Source organism: Somniosus microcephalus, chromosome 22, assembly GCF_052327205.1.
Source record: "Somniosus microcephalus isolate GS21.2 chromosome 22, FLI_Smic_1.0, whole genome shotgun sequence".
Taxonomy (NCBI): domain Eukaryota; kingdom Metazoa; phylum Chordata; class Chondrichthyes; order Squaliformes; family Somniosidae; genus Somniosus; species Somniosus microcephalus.
Genome location: NC_141008.1, coordinates 15288572 through 15310540, shown reverse-complemented (window position 1 = coordinate 15310540; position 21969 = coordinate 15288572). Strand labels below are relative to the sequence as shown.

At 45.2% G+C, this 21969-nt stretch overlaps 1 protein-coding gene across 2 annotated transcripts in view; it reads left to right on the top strand.

The window, feature by feature from the left end:
* Positions 1 to 21969, top strand: part of styxl1 (serine/threonine/tyrosine interacting-like 1) — a 46620-nt gene that overhangs the window by 1229 nt on the left and 23422 nt on the right. For both annotated transcript variants that reach the window (XM_085964217.1, XM_085964218.1), the window contains exons 2-4: positions 14797 to 14858; positions 16294 to 16393; positions 20568 to 20701. In XM_085964217.1, the coding sequence (XP_085820343.1) occupies positions 14797 to 14858; positions 16294 to 16393; positions 20568 to 20701 (296 nt within the window). The remainder of the gene's footprint in view (positions 1 to 14796; positions 14859 to 16293; positions 16394 to 20567; positions 20702 to 21969) is intronic.

The following is a 21969-nucleotide window of genomic DNA, read 5'->3' as shown; positions in this document are numbered from 1 at the left end:
ACCCATACCTCATGTCATGCCTCAGATTATTCATATAGGCTTCCAGGGTCATTAGTCCATTACTTTTCATCCCTTCCCAAATTGCTTCCCTTCTTTTCATTTGCATTCTCCACACACTGCAGAAGTTTGCCCTTGACCTGTTGATCTTGGGTAATTTCATCATTAACTTGAAGAATGGGATGCTGTAAAGTTGTTTTTGATGTAGGATTGGCTGCTGTAAAAGTTGATGAGCGTACTTCATCTACAGCTCACTGAACCCCAGTCCCAGTATTCTGTTGTTGTATGGCCTTGGGTAATATAAGTTTCCTCACAAAACTACTGGACCTGCTCTCTGTATGTATATATTTTTTCTCGATAAATAATTAGTGTTCTTATTAGGGGGGAAAAAAGGTAAAGAGGATAAAATATCAAAAACTAGTTGAATACACACCACCAGTCAAGACCAAATGTAATCTTTAGCTGAAGCAGTGTTAGAGGGTGGGGTATAGTTAGACCAGGGCATGCAAATGGAATCCAGTCCCCATTTTAAAGTAAGAAATCCTGTACTTATTTTTACATAATACTTTGATTTGTAAATAGCAAAATTGGTGGAGTTTGGGATAGGGAGTAGAGTTGGTTGAAGTGTAGAAGATTCAATTCAGTGCAGGCTGAGGAACCTGGAAATGCAAAACAGCACCGCCACTGGCAGAAGGGTGTAATTACAGGGTGACATATTTCCACAGGTAGATTCCATTATACATGTGGACCAAAGAATTTCTAATGGTACAAAATTGACAAAAAAGTGTAACTGAAACATGACAACAGGAAGTAAGATTTTTGCAGACAGGAATTGTGTGCAGACGTAAGATTTTTAAGATATTATTATAGTTAGTGTATTTAGTTTAAAGACTTTGTCAAACTCTATGAAAGGGTTTAAACATTGGCCCTGAAATTAGGATCGGGAGCTTGCCGCGCGTGCAAGCCCCCGATGTGCACTCACCCTGCGCGCCGACATCTGAAGCCCGGGCCTGCTTGCATTTCCTGTCATTGGTCCAGTTCAGCTGTCGGCGCGCAGTGCTTACCTGATCCAGCGGCGTAGTTAGTGCGATGTGCCGGCTGGGATCAGGTGAGCACTGTGCAGCCAATCAGGGGAGGGGAAACTCATTCATGAGTTTGACAGTAAGAACTGTCACTCATGAAAAGTATGGGCTGCCAAAACACTATAACTTTAAATAAAATTTTAAAAAACATCCCACTGATTATATTAACTATAAATAAGTTTAAAAAAATGTTTTAAACAATTAATCAAATTTTTGTAAAAAATAATTTTTTTAAAAATAGGGTCTAAAACTAAACTTACGTTACTGTAAATTCCTTAAAAATAAGAAACCTGTGGGAAAAAAAATTTCTACATTGTACTAAAAGCCCACTCACCTGTAAAACGAAATACTTACGTCTGGTTTTTCCACGCGTAAAAACCGGAGGCCTTTACACTCGGGCAACTCTGGGGAAAAAAAAAGGAATTTCACTGCGCACGCGCTGCCTGGGCAGTCGCACGCGTTCTGCCTCTTAACCCCTTGGGTTAGAGGACAGGAAATGCCGGTTTTCAGCGCATGCGCTGTGCATGCTGAAAACTGGCAATTCCTCCGGGCACACGCGTGAGTACCCCGTCCGTACTCACGCGTTGTGCCCGGAATTACTGGGCCATTATAAAAGACGTCTCAGCCCATTCTCAATGACTTTTGGGAATGATTTATATATTAAATGCCTCCCTATAGATCATCCTTGCTTAAGATTAACAAAGCGCTCTAGGAAAGATAGGGCTTTCTGCCATTCAGATCGCCAAACAAACCAGAAATTCAAAAGAATTTAAAAGAAACACTGTCAAATAACCCTTTTAGAGTGCAGAAAATAAATAGTTCAATCCATTTAGAGCTCCTCTGGGACTGTAAGTCCTTCTAAAGTGCCTTTAACAACTGAAAATGCATCAACAACAACTTGCATTATATAACTCATGAAAACATTTACCTTGTAGCAGTACCACCGGGTGTCCCTTACTTATGATACATAAAATTCCCTTTAACTTACCTACGTTGTATTGAGTTTGCGTGTTCGGGCCGTTACCCCTTTAAGAACGCGAGCCGGGCCAGCTCGGTCTCCCGCTTCTGCAGCTAGCGCCGGTCTAGCTCGGCCTCCCGCTCCCGCGACTTCGGCCGCAACGGCCAGCTCCAGTGCCGGGTAAACGTGGTGACGTCACCACGCGAGTCACATGACCGCCCCAAGCGCGGGAAACGCGAGCAATGCGATGACGTCACGACGCAAACGCGATGACGTCATCGCACAAACCTCTGGACTGCCTAGTCCGTCCTCGTGGCGTCCCCACGACTCTCCTGCATCGTTCTACGTTGTTTGCTGTACTTCATCTAATTCAACATTAAAATCCTGCTTGTTGTTCTTCCGAGTCAAGCTCCGTTATTTGTTAGGAATACACCTATTCCTACAACCTCAGGTTGTCAGCAAAGTGCTGAAGAATTTTTTTTTGCCTTTCATGCTGACAGTAAATTTAAACATCAGCACCAGAATGTCATTTACACTCCAAACCCCAATCTGACATTGGCACAGAAATTAAACGGCTTTACTGAAAGAACTGGTGCAAATGCCCTCCGGACCTGCTGGGCCTGGGCCTGCCACCAAGTCAGTGCCAGTATTCAGTACTGCAGGTCATAGAGTCATAACGGCACAGAAGGAGGCCATTCGGCCCATCGAGTCCGTGCCGGCTCGCTGTGGAACAATCCAGTCAGTCCCATTCCCCCGCTCTATCCCCGTAGCCCTGCAAGTTTATTTCCCTCAAGTGCCTATCCAGTCTCCCCTTGAAAACATTGAGTGTCTCCGCTTCCACCACTTCCATCGGCAGCGAGTTCCAGGTCCTCACCACTCGCTGCGTAAAAAAGTTTTTCCTCACATCCCCCCTGTATCTCTTGCCCAAAACCTCAAATCTGTGTCCCCTAGCCCTTGTACCATCAACTAGTGGGAACAGCCTTTCCCCATCTAGCCTATCCAAACCCGTCATAATCTTGTACACCTCTATCAAATCACCCCGCAACCTCCTTTGCTCTAATGAAAACAAATCCAGCTTCTCCAACCTGTCCTTGTAGCTAAGATCCCCCATCCCCGGAACCATTCTGGTAAATCTCCTCTGCACCCTCTCAAGTGCCTTCACATCTTTCCTAAAGTGTGGTGACCAGAACTGGACGTAATACTCCAGTTGTGGCCTAACCAGCACTTTATAAAGATTCAGCATAACTTCTCTACTTTTGTACTCAATACCTCTATTTATGAAATCCAAGATCCCATATGCTTTGCTAACCACTCTCTCAATATGTCCTGCCACCTTCAGGGACCTATACATATTAACTCCCAGGTCCCTCTGTCCCTGCACACTCTTTAAAACTGTGCCAATAAGTGTATATTGCCTCTCCCTGTTCCTTCTGTCAAAATGCATCACCTCACACTCCTCTCTATTAAATTCCATCTGCCACTTGTCTGCCCATTCTGCCAGCCTTTCTATGTCCTGTTGCAGTTGATTGGTATCATCCTCACTGTTTGCCTCCAAGTTTGGTGTCATCGGCAAATTTAGAAATTCTACTTTGTATTCCAATATCCAGGTCATTTATATCAAAAAAAAGCAGTGGCCCCAGCACTAACCCTTGGGGAACACCACAGTCTCCCATTCTCCAGTCTGAAAAACAGCCATTTACCACAACTCGCTCTTTTCTGTCCTTAAGCCAATTCCTTATCCAAGCTGCCACTGACCCACCTATTCCATGAGCCTCAATTTTGTTAACCAGCCTTCTATGTGGTACTTTGTCAAACGCCTTCCTAAAGTCCATGTAGACAACATCCATTGCATTCCCTTCATCGATCCTCCCTTTTATTTTATCAAAAAATTCAATTAGATTAGTCAAACATGATCTGCCTTTTACAAATCTGTGTTGGCTCTCTTTAATTAGCTTAAACCTCTCCAAGTGCCCATTAATTTTTTCCTTGATTATTGTTTCTAAAACTTTACCCACCACTGATGTTAAACTGACCGGCCTGTAGTTACTAGGATTATCCTTACACCCTTTCTTGAACAATGGTGTCACATTTGCCACTTTCCAATTCTCGGGCACCTCCCCCGTATCTAGGGAAGCTTGGAACATTATGGCAAGCCTTTCCGTTATCTCCTCCCCCAATTCCCTTAGCAATCTGGGATGCAAACCATCTGGACCAGGCAACTTATCCACTCTAAGCAGACCCAGCCATTCTAGTACATCCTGTCTAGCAATTTTCACCCCTTCCATTGCTTCTACCTTTTCCACTGCTACCGATATTTTGTCAGCATCCACCTCCTTAGTAAACACCGATACAAAGTACTTATTGAGCATTCTAGCCTCACCCTACGCCTCTAAGCATATAGCACCTTCTTTGTCGCTAATAGGCCCCACCCTGTCTCTTTTTTAAATTTGGTTAATGGGATGTGGGCGTCACTGGCAAGGCCAGCATTTATTGCCCATCCCTAGTTGCCCTCGAGAAGGTGGTGGTGAGCCGCCTTCTTGAACCATTGCAGTCCATGTGGTGAAGGTACTCCCACAGTGCTGTTAGGTAGGGAGTTCCAGGATTTTGACCCAGCGACGATGAAGGATCAGCAATATACTTCTAAGTCAGGATGGTGTGTGACTTGGAGGGGAACTTGGAGGTGGTGATCCCATGCGCCTACTACCTCTTACTACCCACTTACTGTTTACATGCCGGTAGAAGATTTTTGGGTTCCCTTTTATGTTAACTGCCATTCTACTCTCATATTCTCTCTTTGCCAATCTATTTTCATCGTCACTTCCCCTCTCAACTTACTGTATTTGGTCTGTTTCTCCCTTGAAGAATTCACCTGACATGCATCATACACCCTCTTTTTTCATTTCATCATCTTCTCTATCTCCCTCGTCATCCAAGGAGCCCTTGCTTTGGTTCCCTTACCCTTCCCTCTTGTTGGAATGTACCTAGCCTGTACTTGGAACATCTCCTCCTTAAAGATCACCCATTGTTCTGTTACTGTTTTTCCTGTCAGTCTTTGGTTCCATTTTACCCTGGCTAGATCCTTTCGCATCCCATTGAAGTTAGCCCTATTCCAGTTTAGAAGTTTCATTCTAGATTGTTCCTTGCTCCTCTCCATTGCTAATCTAAATCTTATGATACGATGATCACTCGTAGCCAAGTGTTCTCCCACAGACACTTGGTCGACCTGGCCCACCTCATTCCCCAGCACCAGATCCAGCAATGCCTCCTTCCTTAGGGCCAAGAACATACTGGTCAAGGAAATTCTCCTGAACACATTTCAGATATTCCTCCCCCTTCTTTCCCTTCACCCTAACATTATCCCAATTGATATTTGGGTAATTAAAGTCCCCCAATATCACCACTCTATACCTCTTGCATATCTCTGTGATTTCCCTGCAGATTTGCTCCTCTACCTCCCTCTTTGGAGGCCTATAGAATACCCCCAATAGCGTGATCATACCCTTTTTGCTCAACTCTAACCAAATGGATTCTGTCCTTGTCCTCTCAAGAACATCCTCCCTTTCCAACACTACAATGTCTTCCTTAATCAGCAATGCCACCCACCTCCCTTTTTCCTCCCCTATCTTTTCTGAACACCTTGTACCCTTGAATATTAAGTGCCCAGTCCTCACCGTTTTTAAGCCACATTTCTCTAATTGCCACAACATCATATTGCCACACGGCTAATTGTGCTTGTAGCTCACCAACCTTATTCACCACACTTTGTGCGTTTACGTACATGCATTCTAAACCCATTTTTGAATTTTTCGTAGTCTTTCTTAGTCTGCTCCTATCCAATATGGTACTACTATCACCTCTAGTACTACTTTCTTCTCTAGTACTATCTAACACACTCACTCTTTTATGCACCTTATTCCTCTTTTCTACTCCTATATGCTGGTGCCCATCCCCCTGCCAAGCTAGTTTAAACCCTTCCCAATAGCACTAGCAAACCTCCCCGCAAGAATATTGGTCTCGGCTCTGTTGAGATGTAACCCGTCCGGCTTGTACAGGTCCCAGCTTCCCCAGAAACAGTCCCAATGCCTCAGGAATCTAAAGCCCTCCCTCCTGCACCATCTCTCCAGCCACGCATTCATCTGTTCTATCCTTCTATTCCTGTACTCAGTAGCATGTGGCACCGGGAGTAATCTGGAGATTACTACCTTTTGAGGTCCTGCTTTTTAATCTCTCTCCTAGCTCCCTAAACTCTGCCTGCAGGGCCTCATCCCTCTTTCTGCCTATGTCATTGGTACCGATATGGACAACGACCTCTGGCTGTTCACCCTCCCCCCTCAGAGTGTCCTGCAGCCGCTCAGTGACCCTCTTCTGAGCACCAAGCCAACAACTAACTTCTAGAATGCATTGTAATGTCATGCACTTGCAGGCAGCTCCAGTGTTTGATTCCATTGAATATTTAAGTCAGCTTCTGATCAATTTTACAGAACCCTCACTGCTGCTACAGCAGGTTCCTAAAATGAACCAACGTTTTCAGGACAGCTCTTTTACACCAGATACCATGTGCAACTTCTACTAGATGGAAAGGACATTTCTGGTGGCCAAGTAGAGTTTTTGTTGAAATCTTACAAGGATCACCAACAAAATATCTGTACTGTGGCAGGCATAGCTTCTTGAGGGAGGCTGCCTTCTAAGAATCAGTCCTTAGTGTAACGATCAATAACATGTCATTCTATAGTGGACACTAGGTGGGGCCGTAGAGCTATATATAGCTGTATGTATAAGACTACACTACCCAGCTGTATGATATTAAGACTACATTACCCATGAGGCACTAGGCTACCCAGAAGGCAACAGTCAAGATGGAAGCCTCTACAAGATGCTGTACAAGTCCACATGTGCTCAATAAAAGTAACTAGCAAAAGCTAGCTGTGTTCATAATAAGAATGTCTAGTTATTAATGAACATAACATGGTACCAGGGTGGTGAAGATCTGCTGAAAATTGTGAAAAGCGACATGGAGAATTTGAAGCCACCAGAGCGTTTGAATCTCACAGAAAAAATCGACTACAATTGGCAGACTTTTAAACAGCAATTCGAACTCTACATTGCAGCCATCGGATTCGGTACGAAGCCAGACACAAGGAAGATAGCGTTGCTGCTTACGGTTGCAGGCCCACAGTCGATAGAGGTATTTAATACATTTGTATTTAATCCAGCGGAGAACAGAGAAAAATTAGAAGATGTGCTAAAAAAAATTGATGCACATTGCTCTCCCAAAAAGAATGAGATGTATGAAAGATACATCTTCCGTTCTCGGACATGGCAACAAAATGAGACTTTTGATAGCTTTATAACTGATCTGAAACTGAAAGCACAGACATGTAATTTCTCTGAGCTCAAAGTATCCATGATTCGTGACCAGATTGTGTTTGGTATTCATGATAAAAAAAAGTCAGGGAACGTCTGTTGAGAGAAACCGAACTAAATTTGGAAAATGCGGTGAAAATATGCCAAGCCAGCGAGCTAGCTCGAAATCACGCGAAGACTTTCAGTGAAATCAATAATGATGTGAATGTAATGAGTGATAATGCTGCTGTCGGTGCTGTGTCCTACAAGGGGAAGAAACGTGGGCAGAACAGAAATGAAAAGCAATCGGAGGATGAAATTTTTAATTGTAAACGCTGTGGTTACAAACACCAGTTAAGACAATGCCCAGCGTTTGAAAAAATGTGCACAAAGTGTAATGGAAAGAATCACTTTGCCAAACAATGCTTTTCAAAAGGGCAACGAGTTAATGTGATTGAGGACATTGATTTAAGTGAGACATTTTTTGTAGGAATGGTGTCATGTGACGATATCAAAAAAGATACAGAAAATGTGCAGCCCTCAGAAATAGACAATGCTGAACATAAAGTGAATGCAGTAAAAGAGGACAAATGGATGATCCCACTGCAGATAAATGGAGCATTAGTTACATTGAAACTGGACACTGGGGCAAAAGCAAATTTAATCAGTATGAGTGACATTAACAATATGAAAGAAAAGCCCAAAATACAGAAAAAGTCAGTGATGTAAGAAAAGGAGTCTTACACATCAAGTAACTGTAAGGTAAGCTTTAAGCAACTTACAAACACACTATATACAAGAGAGGTCTTTACCATGCCTCTGGTAGAAGCCTCTTACAATACTGAACAGTCCAGTATTTATACCAGTCCAACAGGAAGTGACACATGACAGGAAGTGAGGTATGTACACAGTTCATAGTTCACGGTTCACAGGAAGTGATGACATAACTTCCCGGAAGTTATTATTATTATCACATTCTTCCCTCCTGCAGGATTAGGAGGCTGTGGTCTACCTTTTGTTCCGCAGCTGCCGAACGAGGAAGAGTCGCACCCGTTTGGGTTCCCGTCGTAGAGGGTCGCTGGTCCGCTTACATGCGGTTGGCCATTGGTCAGAGTCTGTGTGGCCTGGATTACCCTGTGAAGGGTCGGGGAGATCATGGCTCCGTGTACGAGCCCCAATAGGTTCAAAGTCGGACTGCCTCTGTTCAGAGGGAGGTGTAGAGCTGGTCTGTGGCGGATCAGTACTTTCATGCGCGGTACTGGGAGGGTCGCAACTTTGAGTGCGGGGTTCTACCGGCACCAAGCTAGTTGGTGTCCGATCAGGATCCTGGAGAGGGGTACCCGATAGGTCCCAAGAGTTTCCTGGTGAAATGCCATCACCCGATGTCCCACTAGGTCCTGGTGGGCAGGGAGCCAGATCCCATAATGATACGGTAGATTCTCGGCCGTCGGAATATCATATGTTTGCATAGGTGGGGTTGGCATCGGTTAGTTCGACCTCGTCTACGAGAGGGTCATTTTTAGACGTCCGAACGTATCTTCGGAGTAATACAGGTCCAGGAGTAGTTAGCCATGACGGGAGTGATGTCCCATGAGATGAGCGACGCTGGAATCCAAAGAACCGCTCATGAGGTGTAGTATTTGTGGCTGTAGAAAGCAGGGACCATATAGAGTGCAATGCATCCGGAAGCACTGTTTCCCATTGCTGGTCTGGTAGGCCCCGAGATCTTAAAGCGAGACGTACGGAATTCCAGATGATACCGTTATACCTCTCTACCTGCCCATTTCCGATGGGATGGTATGGTGTTGTTTTGCTTGTAGCAATTCCCCGTTCTGAGAGGTAGTCCTTGAGTTCCCTTGACATAAAGGATGGACCCCGATCTGAGTGAATATCAGCCGGCATGCCACAGAGAGAAAATACCTGCTCAAGGCAGCAGATTACTGTGGACGCCAGCATATTGGAGCAGGGGAAGGCAAACGGAAAACGTGAATATTCGTCGATCATGGTGAGCAAATATGTGTTCCGAGTTGAAGAGGGCACTGGGCCCTTAAAATCGATGCTAAGTCGTTGCATCGGTTGGGTTGCATGTATGAGTATACCATCTGAGGGGCGGAAGAACTGAGGTTTGAATTCCGCACAAAGCCGGCATTCTGAGCATATTTTCTTTACATCTCCAGTGGAAAAAGGGAGATTCCGTGATCGTACGAAATGTAGCATGCGCGTAACGTCAGGATGACACAATCCATTGTGGACATCCATGAGAGTCGAGGACGACATAGTGGAGCAGAATGCCCGTGTGAGGGTGTCCGGGGCCACATTCTCCTTGCCTGGCCGATAGAGAATGGTATAACCAAAAGAGGCCAGTTCCATCCTCCAAAGTTGTATTTTATTATTCTTAATTTTGGTTCGTTTTCGATTATCGAGCATGAAGGCGACTGATCGTTGGTCCGTGATTAATGTAAAGTGCTGGCGAGCTAGAAAATGGTTCCACTTCCGTACTGCCTCTATGATGGCTGTGGCTTCCTTCTCAACCGGAGGATAATGTAGCTCGGCACCTTGTAAGGTCCTGGACATAAATGCTACAGGACGACCTTCCTGATTCAGAGTAGCCGAGATCGCCACCTCCGAGGCATCACATTCAACCACGAAAGGGAGATTCTCATCGATGGAGTGAAGAGCCGCTTTCTCCAACTGTTTTTTGAGAAGGTTAAAGGCTGCAACAGCTGCTGTTCCCAGTGGAAATGATCTAGCATGCAGCAAGGGTTGGATTTTGTCCGAAAAATGAGGAATCCATTTAGCGTAGTATGCAAACAGACCGAGAGCCCGACGTAAAGAAGCCGGATTCTTAGGTGACGGGAGCTCTTGGAGCGGGCGAAGTCTTTCTGGGTCTGGCTTAATGATACCATTGCCTACGCAGTAGCCAAGGATGTTGATGGTTGGTTGCGACTCAACAGATTTGGATTCATTCAGGGTTAAATTACGGCGATGGAGGGCATCCCGAAATTTTTGGAGGTTGGCGTCGTGTTCCTGTTGATCGTGACCTGCAATGGTAATGTTATCAAGATAGGGAAAAGTGTCCCTTAGGTTTTCCTGTTTAACCAGGCCATCCATTGCCTGTTGGAAGACAGCCACTCCATTAGTAACCCCGAATGGGAGGCGACGAAATTGGTACAGCCGTCCATTAGCCTCAAAGGCCGTGTACTGCTTATCTGAGACCTTCAAGGGTACCTGATGATAGGCACCGTAAGTTGAGAACACTTTGTATTCGGCCAGTTTATTAACCATATCATCAATGCGTGGCAATGGGTAGGCGTCCAAGTCGGTATATTGATTGATGGTTTGCGAATAATCAATGCATAGTCGCTGTTTGTGAGGTTTTAGAGGGTTCTTGACAATGACGACTTGAGCCCGCCAGGGCGATGAACATGGTTCGATGATATCCTCTGCTAGAAGTCGAGAGATTTCAGCCTCAATAAAAGATTGGTCTTCCTGATTAAAGCGCCGCGATTTCGTTATTATTGGTTTGCATCGAGGCGGAATACTGGCAAATAATGAGGGTTCATCCAGTGAAGCTGCTGATAATGCACAAAACGGTAATTTAGACGGTATATTAGAAATAGTAAGACCAGGTTTGGATCCGCCGAACTCAATAGTGAGTTTCTTATGCTGTTTCTGGAAATCCAGCCCTAAGAGGAGATCACTACATAAGTCCTTGAGTACCGAAAGTCGGGTGGAGGGATACATGCGACCATTAAGTGTCATATCAACAATACAAAAGCCGGAGATTCTGGTATTCAGTGATGACTGAGCCATCGCAATTGCCTGGTCCGATGGGAAGACATGTAGTTTCAATTTCGCAACAATCTGTTCCTTAATGAAACTATCAGTACTTCCTGAGTCAATTAAGGCATCTAAGGTATGCCCTTTAATTGAAACTTTTGTAGCTGCATGAGACAGGTTCTGTGGGCAAGCAGCTGTAATTGGTGTCGTTGCACAGAGAGTGGCTAAAACTCTCGGTGTGCTTCTTCGGGAGAGAGCTCGAGAGGAAGCTTGATAGGTCCTAGCTGGAGCATCCTGATAGGCCCTAATTGGGGCAGTTCGGTAGGCCTTAGCTGGATTGGCCCTCATAGAGGCCCTTGATAGGCAAACTTTAGCAAAGTGTCCTTTTTTTTGCAATAACTGCAGATTGCATTGCGAGCAGGGCAGGTTTTCCTCGGGTGAAAAGCATCTCCACAAAAGAAGCATTCCCTCCTAGATTGCCAAGAGGCTGCTAAAGTGGGGTCATCCTCCTCTTCTTCATCAGAATTATCAGAATTAGATTCCCCAATGATAGGGTTCACCTGAGACCGCTTGAATTGTCTGGTTGCAGTTACAGCAGCAGATCGAGATCTGGGCAGCTGATAGAGGTCTGCATTTCTCTTTGCCAAATCCAGAGAACAAGCTAGGTCAAAAGCTTTTTGTAGCTCAAGTGTTTTACTTTCTAGTAGACGCTGGCGTATAAATGGAGAGGCAATCCCGCAGATGAAAGCATCACGAATCATTTCTTCACGGTACAGCTCAGCTGAGGCTGCCTGAAAGTTACAATCTATGCTGAGCCTGCGAAGTTCTTGAAGGAATTCGTTAATCGATTCCCCTGGCCCTTGTTGGGCTGTGGACAGTAGATGTCTAGCATAGACCTCATTTGGAGTCTTGGCATACAGTTTCTTAAGTGCCCGAATCACCTCATCGTAATTATCCCATTCATCAACATATTCGAACACTTTTGGGGTTACATAGTTGATAAGTATCCTCAATCTAGTAGGAGCATCTGCTTCACATTCATCCAGAAAATTCTCAAAAGTACAGTACCAATGCTTCCATACCCTGCCAGCTGCTGGTGTATTCGGGTCCAAGTCCAGACGAATAGATCTAAGGATTCTCTCCATGATGGGTGGTTCCCTGGATCCTTAACTCCGAGTTTGTCCGAAGGTCTAGTATTTGTGAGTGTAAATATTAAGTTGCTTAAATTGATGTAAGAAAAGGAGTCTTACACATCAAGTAACTTTAAGGTAAGCTTTAAGCAACTTACAAACACACGATATACAAGAGAGGTCTTTACCATGCCTCTGGTAGAAGCCTCTTACAATACTGAACAGTCCAGTATTTATACCAGCCCAACAGGAAGTGACATATGACAGGAAGTGAGGTATGTACACAGTTCATAGTTCACAGTTCACAGGAAGTGATGACATAACTTCCCGGAAGTTATTATTATTATCACAGTCAGTACTACTGAAGAACTATAATGGACAGAAAATAGATAGCTTAGGTGTATGCAGACTTAAAGTGACAGTCAAAGACAAAGTGCATCATCTCATGTTTTCTGTTGTGGCTGAAAGACTTGATTCGATACTAGGTGACAAAGCTTGTGAAGACTTAGAACTGGTCAAGAGAGTCTACCGTATAAACTGTGCCATAAGCAGACCAGATGACTCAGGTAATGAAGCAGAGAGCCCATCAAGGATGAAAAGGCCAAAGGGTATCCATGTCTTCAAAAAGCCTAGTTTCTCCAAGAAGAAAGAAAAAGACTTTAAGGTCAAAGAGAAGCCAAAGGAAGGAAAGCACAAAGAGGAAAAACACAAGGAGAAAAAGTCCAAAGATATAACCGCAGCAGATGTTGTTAAGCAGTGGAAAGAGAAAAAGAAAAAGAAGAAGCCTGCACCAGAGCAGGAAGCAGTTCCGGTGGATACTCCTTCTTCCCTCAGGCCAATCTTTGGTGTTCCATTAGCCGAGGCTGCTGAGAGGACTATGCTGTATGATGGGATCCAGCTGCCAGCAGTTTTTCGAGAGTGCATTGACTACATTGAGAGTTATGGCATGAAGAGTGAAGGAAACACTGAAACCCTCTCCAAGCAAAGATCGCAAGGAGACCTCGATCTATACAAGAGCAGATTGATGACAATGCCGCAACTGCATCTTGTCATTCACCGCCAGAACAATCTCATGAAGACACATCAGACTTACCCGTGTTGAGAAGATCCACACGTGAAGTAAAAGAGCCTGATAGACTTAATCTTTGAGTACAATGTAAAGCTTTGAAAATGTGTTGACTGTTTTGAAAATGTTTATGTTTATAGAGCACTAACAAAAGTGTTACTGATATTATCTTTATTGTTTTCTTGAAAGTTGATTGATATTGATTTTGTTAAACCTCAAAGAAAGGGGGATGTAATGATCAATAACATGTCATTCTATAGTGGACACTAGGTGGAGCCGTATATAGCTGTATGTATAAGACTACACTACCCAGCTGTATGATATTAAGACTACATTACCCATGAGGCACTAGGCTACCCAGAAGGCAACAGTCAAGATGGAAGCCTCTACAAGATGCTGTACAAGTCCACATGTGCTCAATAAAAGTAACTAGCAAAAGCTAGCTGTGTTCATAATAAGAATGTCTAGTTATTAATGAACATAACACTCAGTACAGATACAAACCGTTGACTAGCTGTCCAGCAGCAGCCCGTTCACAATTCCGGTAGTGGGCTTAGAATTCTCCATTTTAGATCTCCATCTTTCAAATGAGATGTTTAACCAAAGCCTCTCAGGTGGATGTAAAAGATCCCCTGGCACTATTTTGAAGAAGAGCAGGGGGAATGTCCTGGCCAATATTTGTTAGTGGGATATGCCATTTGAGGATGCATTCACACACCTTGACCACTCGTGCGAGGTCATTAAACTTCTTGCGGCACTGGATCCAGGTCCTGGGGACAATACACGTGACACTGTCGGCTTCTGCTATCTCCTCCCATTGCCTTCTGGCATGCTGCCTGTAAGGCCTCCTGCCCCCCTGCGGGTAGAGGACCTGTCTTCTTCTGTGCACTCCCAGGACCAAGGCCTCCAGTGCCACATCTGAGAATATCCTTGCCCTTTCTCTTCCATGTTGAGCCATGGCTGCATCCAGCGGGACAATGAGGTGCTTCTGCAACAAAGCACCTCCCCTTTAAGAAGTGCAGAGAGCCTAGGCAAAATTTTATTGCCCAGTAGACTGCACCTGATATTGGCCCCCCTCTTGAGCGCTAAGCCAACCAGCAACGCATTTAGCGCTGAGCTTAGCGCTCCAATCATGTAAATGATCACAGCACAAATTTTGTATGCTGCCTGCACCACTTTGAACGAGCGCGGGCCGATTGCGCTCGCGCTCCCCTCGTGTTCGGGCCTAATCGAATTTCACCCCCTATGTTTATAAACCATGAGCAATGCCATGGGAAATCTGTTAGTTCACATTACAAAATATTAAACATCAGACTTTTTAGAAGCAAATAAAACATCCCATGCCTTCTTTAATTGTCTGATACAGCATGAACTTATCAATCTTTTTCACTGTAATATAAAATCATATTCAGTACAGCTTTTTCACATTTATTATTACAGACGTACGAAGCAAATATCAATATGATGAAAGTCACGTGATAACAGCCAAGAGAGCAAAAACGGTAATGATTTATTTTTCTGTCTTTGATAAGGTGATTTATATAAATTCAAATTATGTCCTCAAGACATTTCAAATTGCTTTACGACCAATGGATTACTTTTAAAGTATAGTCACTCTTTATATGTGGGCAAATATGGCAGCCAGTTGGCTCACAGCAAGGTCCCACAAACAGCGAATGAATGGATAACCAGTTAATCTGTACTGGTGGTGTTAATTGAAGGAGGACTTCTGGTCCTAACTTTGGAAGAACTCCATGTTCTTCGACTCGTGCCATAAGGTCTCTTCTGTCCACCTGAGCAGGCAGATGGGCCTCGGTTTAACATCTCAACCAAAATGCAGCACTCCCCCAGTACTGTATTGCAGTGTCAACCGAGGCAATGTGCTCAAAGCCTGGAGTGGGGCTTGAACCTATGACCTTCTGACTCAGAAGGAAGAGTGCCACCAACTGAGCCTAGCTGAAATTCGGCAAAATCTAATATAAGAATGCAGAAACTTGTGCCTTATTATCATCTAGGCCCACAATATATCACGCACAAATACAATTCACAGTTCGACAAAAACAGATGGGGATGCGATGTTGCATCAATGTATGGATGCTGAGAGGCTGTTTCCCCAGGCTGGACAATCTGGAACTAGGAGTCATAGTCTCAGGATAAGGGGTCAGCCATTTAGGACTGAGATGAGGAGAAACTTCTTCACTTAGAGGCTTGTGAATCTTTGAAATTTTCTATCCCAGAGGGCTGTGGATGCTCAGTCGATGACTATATTCAAGACTGAGATTGATAGATTGTTGGGCACTAAAGGAATCAGGAGATATGGGGATAGGTCAGGAAGGTGGAGTTGATGTAGAAGATCAGCCACGATCTCATTGAATGACGGAGGAGGCTCAGTGGGCCGTATGGCCTACTCCTGCTCCTATTTCTTTTTTTATGTAAGTGGCATAAATGAGTGAACTTAAAGAGCACTGACCAGAGAACTACAAAATGGTAGAGTTCTCAATAACTAAATGGAGATAAAAGTAAGAAATTAATAAATGAATCAAATCCACTGCTGGAGTTTGCTTTCTCATTAAGGAAATCCAACCTTTGAGGATTGTGTGGTCTTATTGCACCAAATATAATTAAAAACCTGCTTTGTAAGAAGCATTTTTTGCTAGCAGGGCACCACACCATTCTTGCTAGTCGCTAGAGAGTGTAATGCACTAAGACAATATCTGACAGCGAACACATAGATGATTCAACAAAATTGGTCCCCTTATTATTCCTGGCTTCCAGTCTGAAGCAGCCAGCTATTTATAAGCTTTATACCCTGACTGTTGCCTGAACTGAAATATTGGGTCCTCCGAATGGTACAGTAATGTTGGTAGTATTCCCCTACTCTTCCCATAATGCTTTCTATTTTATACGTTTAACTTAGTCACTATTGTTGCTTTGCAGGATGTGGATGGAAATTATTTGATGCCACAGGATGTAGAGCTCGAGTGTGTAAAGTATTGTGTGGTATATGATGGGCACACAAAATCACTTGATACAGAAGGTAAATATACAATCAGCATATATAGCTATAAAGGTTTAGATAAACTAAAGAGCTACAGTAATCTTGGGGTAGAATTCCATCTTGAGCGGTAGTGTAAAACGGTGGTATCGCTTGAAGGGAACTGAATATCAGGTGGGGTGGAGAATAGCCGATGCAATACTGCCCATTTTGTGCCATTGACCAAGACGAATTTTTACCCAATTGTGTTTATGTGCCGAAAACAATACTGACTCCCCTGATGCCTCCGTGAGCTTATCCATTGAGTAACTGAGCCATAGGGGTCGATTTTCCTGGAGCCGTCAGGCGGGGTTTCAGGCGTGTACGGGGGGGGAAATCCCAAATTCGGGGGTCCCGACACCATCCTGCCCAAAACCCCGCTCCACGCAAGTTTCAGAGGAGGCGGGTACCTGCCCCGCACTAGGACCCGCCGACCCGAGGCGGGAAGGTATTAGTGCCAATTAACTGCCAGTTAACAGGTAGTTTTTAGCCTAATCACTATTTTGAGGGGTGTCGTGTGGGATTCCCGATGGCTCCAAACCACGCCAGGTTAGAGCAGGCGGGCCGTCAGGTTGAGGGACTTGGAGGGGTCGTGATGTCTATGTTCAGGTGAGTGATGGGTGCATGAGTGCAAAGGTAAGTGTGTTTGGTGTGTCTAAAGTGTCTAAAGAAGTTTAAATTACCTGTACTTACCTCTACAGCCTTTCTTCCTGTAGGCGTCGGGAGTCCATCACTCAGCCGGCACTTAAAGTTGAATGGCTGCGATCTGGCAAAAGTGACAGCCTTAAGCTTTGAGTGCTGCTGAGAGTTCTAACTGAGTCTGTGTAGAAGGATTCAGGTTAGAACTCAGACTGTCAGTGTTTGACAGCTTCAAACAGCTGTGAAACACTGATATTTCATCTGTCAAGAACTCTTGACAGATGAAATTTCAGTCTGTGACGTCACCTGTTGCCGGGTGGCCCTTAATTGGCCTGCTGAGCTCGCCCAGCGGGCTCAACAAGGTCAATCAAGGGGAAATCGCGTGGATTGGCCAGACGTCGATGTAGGCGGGTCTAAAACCCGAAAGTTGTAGTCCCACCTCCTTCCCGACAGCTTCAGGAAAATCTACCCCATAATATCCAGGAAGATCTCGCGTTTTATTCCTGATCTGTGTTGAGCTAGCTGGTCTCAGACAGGGTGGAGGTACAGGTACTATCGTTGCCCTTTGTGCCTCTGGGTTAGGATGGAAGAAGCCAGTCAGGGTTCCTGCTCCTGATCACTATCCAGGGGCTCCCACGGGTATTGTGAGCGTCACGTGAGTGCAGGATCATGCTTGGCTCTACTGCCACCTGTAGCTGAACAGCTTTCAGATGCTTATTATCAAGGCTCATTCATGAATAAAGGCCACTAGGGCAAGATAACGGATGGTAACCAGTGCCCATGGAATCATTCCCCAGCTAGAAGTCAGTGCCTTCAGTAGGCGAGGGTAGAAACCTTGCAACAAAAGAGGGAAGAAATACTAATTAATACAACATAGGATAATCTGAGCACAGTCATCGAAGGGTCATCGACCTGAAACATTGACTCTGTTTCTCTCTCCGCAGATGCTGCCTGACCTGCTGAGTATTTCCAGCATTTCCTGTTTTTCTTCCACTTTGGACATATGTTCAGCATGGTGGGACGTGCCCACACAGTTGCGGCCCTGATCCCGGCTGATCTTCCAATTTCTGGGTGATTTAAACATTTTTCGGCGGCTCATCGGCCTCCTCTAAGGACTCTGCCAGTCACGGGGTGGAGATGTGCCTATTTAAGACTCCTCTGGGTCCCGGCTTTGATCTGTGCCGAGCTCGCTGATCTCAGGTTGCCTGCAGCGTCACTATGACTGCCCCCGTGTCCTAGACTTGGGAGGGGAAAATCAGTGAAACCTCTCCTTCCTATTCAACAATCCCTGCTGGAAAATGCAGTTATCAAATTTTTTTTGATCCTGTGAAGCACCTTAGGATGTTTTACTATGTTAAAGGCACTATGTAAATATAAGTTGTTGTTGTGTGGCCATCAGGTGGAGACAGGATTGGCATCATTTGTGATGCCTCATATAGTTGAGTAGTCTGCCAATACTGACACATTAAGAATGGCCATTCAGTTCAAGTACTGCATGACTCAGTGCCTTCAGGAGAAGGGGAGAACTGTGCGTGCACGCGTGTGCCTGTGGAGGGAGGGAGGGGTGAAGTGAGGTAAGATACAGGCTTTTGGACATAATTCACCACATGGTGAATTTCTAGTTTCAACGGTGCTGTCAAGGGAAGAGGCTGAGGAGTGACCAGTGACTTTCGAAGGGACAATGTTCATATTCTCCTGGTGGCTGACTGAAGGGAAGCATCATTGAAGGACACAGTGGGCGACCTGCCTGACTTCTTGGTGTGGCTCGTGTGCAGATATTTTATGGGAAGGAGGCAAAAACTGCAGAATAATGAAAAGAAAATCATCTTTAGTAAGACACATAGGGGGGAGAAATTCGGTATCGCCCCGTTTGGGGCGCAATTATCGGACGGGTGCAAAGTTTAGCGCCTGGCGCTAATTATCGCCTCCGATTGCAAACTTGACTTCTATCGCCCCTGAAGGTAATTGGAGCGCTAAATCATGTGCTACATACCTCTCTTAAGGCGCTAATGCCGAGGAGCGAGACGCTAACTCAGAGTGCTGGCGAAGCTCATGTGATGTCAGTCAGCAATGGAACACAGACACACTGGCGCCGGCCAGTTCTTAAAGGGGAGGGTCAATCTTGCTCTCCATCCAGACCCTGTTCATTGCAGCCTTGAATCTCGGCCTGGAGAGACCTGTACATCAAATCTGCTGCAAGGAACAATGGAGAGGTCCAGGGAAAGAGCTCAGAGTGCAGCCCCCATAGTCTCTTCTAAGTCGATGCAAGGAAGGTCAAATCAAAATGAACCTGCAAAGTGCTGCTCAGTACCCAAAACTCCTTCACACAGCATTGAATCTCTCCAGAAGTCTCTCTCTCTCTCTCTCTCGTGGTGCAAAAATGTCGCCGACAAAAAAAGGCAGGAAGCGGCCACCTTTAAATAGCGCTCCCCCAGTCCCTTCCCGACTGCAAAACGTTCCCCTCAACCTGTCGTTGCTAGCGGCAGGCGGTAAGGCAGGGTGTGCCACTCAATATCCGGTCCGGGGCGCTACCGGGGCATTGCATGCTCGACTGACATCACGATCTGCAGGCGCAGGAGATCATGGCAGTAGTGTTTAGCGCTGCCGCAAAATGTCTGATCAATTTTGCAAGCGGCGCAAACATCGCTGCGCCTGGGTGCTAGTTGCTTTGTGCCCCATTAGCGCCTTCTTAGGGCACTAACGGGAGGTGCAAAGCAACCAAATTTTTCCCCCATTATTCACTGTTTTGAAAGCTTACTATTTCAAAAACACTTGATCTGGAAATCAATGGGGTGAATTTTAACACCCAAAACGGGTGGGTTGTGGTCGGGTCGGATGTTAAAATTTAAAAAATCTGAAACCCGACTCCAACCCGCCCACTTCCGGGTGTAACGGAGGAGGGACAAGGGGCGGGCAATTTAAATATTTCAATGAGGCTGGCAGCCTCTGATTTAACCTGCTTTAAAGGTTTAACAGTGGCTGGCCGGGTTTCCCGGGCATCGGGAAACCTGGCATCCGAAAGGAGGCAAGGACAGCTTCGGGGAGAAGCTCTGCTTGTGGGCCAGGAGGAGCAGGAGTGCTTCCCCCCCCCAATACAATGACCCCCCCGCTGGGATCGAGGATAGGCACCCCCCCTGGAATCGGCCCCCCCCTCACCCCAGGGTCAGGGATTGGACCCATCTGCTCCTACGACCTGCTCGACGGCAAGCCAAACCTATTAAAACTCCACAGTATGCAGGGAAACCCGGACATCCAGGTTTCCCGTCCAAAGCTCCTCCCCCCCCGCCCCCCCCCATCCCAGCCAGCCTACATAACCCGCCCCTGTTGATATCCAGGCCAATATGTGAGATACTTCAATTATGAGTTGCCATCGAGCAACAGGAATACATAGCCTATAAGTGCTTCAATCCTGAGTCAGAGACGCTGAGATTCTGGAAATGGTGGGCCAGGGATATGAATTTCTTTAAATTAAAGTTTTACGATAAATGTATTCTTGGTTAAATATTAGTGTCACTAGATTTGCGTTTGTCAATTCTAGGTCCTGCTATCCAATATGCAAGGCTTCTGGAAATCGTCAGTCGGCAACCCATTAGGATCCTGAATGGTGGGTACGAACTCTTCTCTGCCTGTTATCCATTCTTCAGGACACAGAAAATATTTTACATGCCGCAGGTAGGTTCAGTAATCTTAAGCCATCTGACTTTATGTTGACATAGTGAGTCTGAGTTTCAAGAGTGAATTACCCAAGTGCAACTCACATTTATGCTGTGCATTATTTGTGCAATCTGCATCTGTGACATGTTTTTAACGGCAGCATCACCCTCGCAGGCAAGGAAAAACTGTTCACGATCAGCGTGCTCTTTTGCACTTACTAACAGTCTTCAGAAAACCAGAATTGATGGAGCTCTGAAAGCTAGAATCCTGTCAACACTTACCCTGCTGATACACAAAATAATCATGTTGTTTGTCATTTTAAAAAGTATGAGGGAATACACTATCTGTGTACTTTTGATAGCAACAGCCGTATGTTATTAGCAATTAGTCACTATTCTCTGAATTAATTAATAGCTGTATTCTTATGTCGGCCTCGGCTCAGTGGGTAGCACTCTCGTCTCTGAGTCAGAAGGTTGTGGGTTCAAGCCCCACTCCAGAGACTTGAGCACTGAATCCAGGTTGGCACATCAGTGCAGTACTGAGGGCGTGCTGCCCTGCCAGAGGTGCCGTCTTTCAGATGCAATATTTAACCAAGGCCTAGCATGACTGCTCAGTGGATGTAAAACATCCCATAGCACTTTCAGGTAAGAGCAGGGAAGGTGCCCGAGTCAACATTTATCCCTCAACCAACACCTAAAACAGATTATCTGGTAATTTATCTCATTCCTGTTCATAGGACCTTGCTGTGTGTAAATTGGCTGCTGCATTTGCCTATAACAGTGACTACATTTAGAAAAGTAATTTATTGGCTGCAAAGTGCTTTGAGAGTTTTTTTTCTATCTTTCTATCTTTTTTCTGTTTATTCCACAATGTTAATCCAACGGAAGCAGATCATAATGGATATCCAGCAGTAATCATAGGCAGTCGTCATAAACCAAGAATGCTGTCAGCTGATCCTTCCCTGCGTGAGATTACTGCCTTGCAGTCACTCCAGTATGTCCCTTACTTTTTATTTACTTCTTGTTAGCAGTGAGTGCCCTGACAAACATTTTCCAAGTCACCCCATACAGTTGGTGATGATGAAGTTAACTATTTGGAGGCAGGGGAAGCAGATTTTTGCCAATATTAGTAATGTGTTTCTGAGTTAGATGCTTCCCGATGCTGGAAGTATTTTTTTTAATTATTTTTCTCCCCAAGATCTGATCTGTGATGACTCACAGGGGTCAGGAGGCCCTCCAAAAAGAAGTATGTGGGACCAGATCACAGAGGCCGTCACTGCCAGCAGT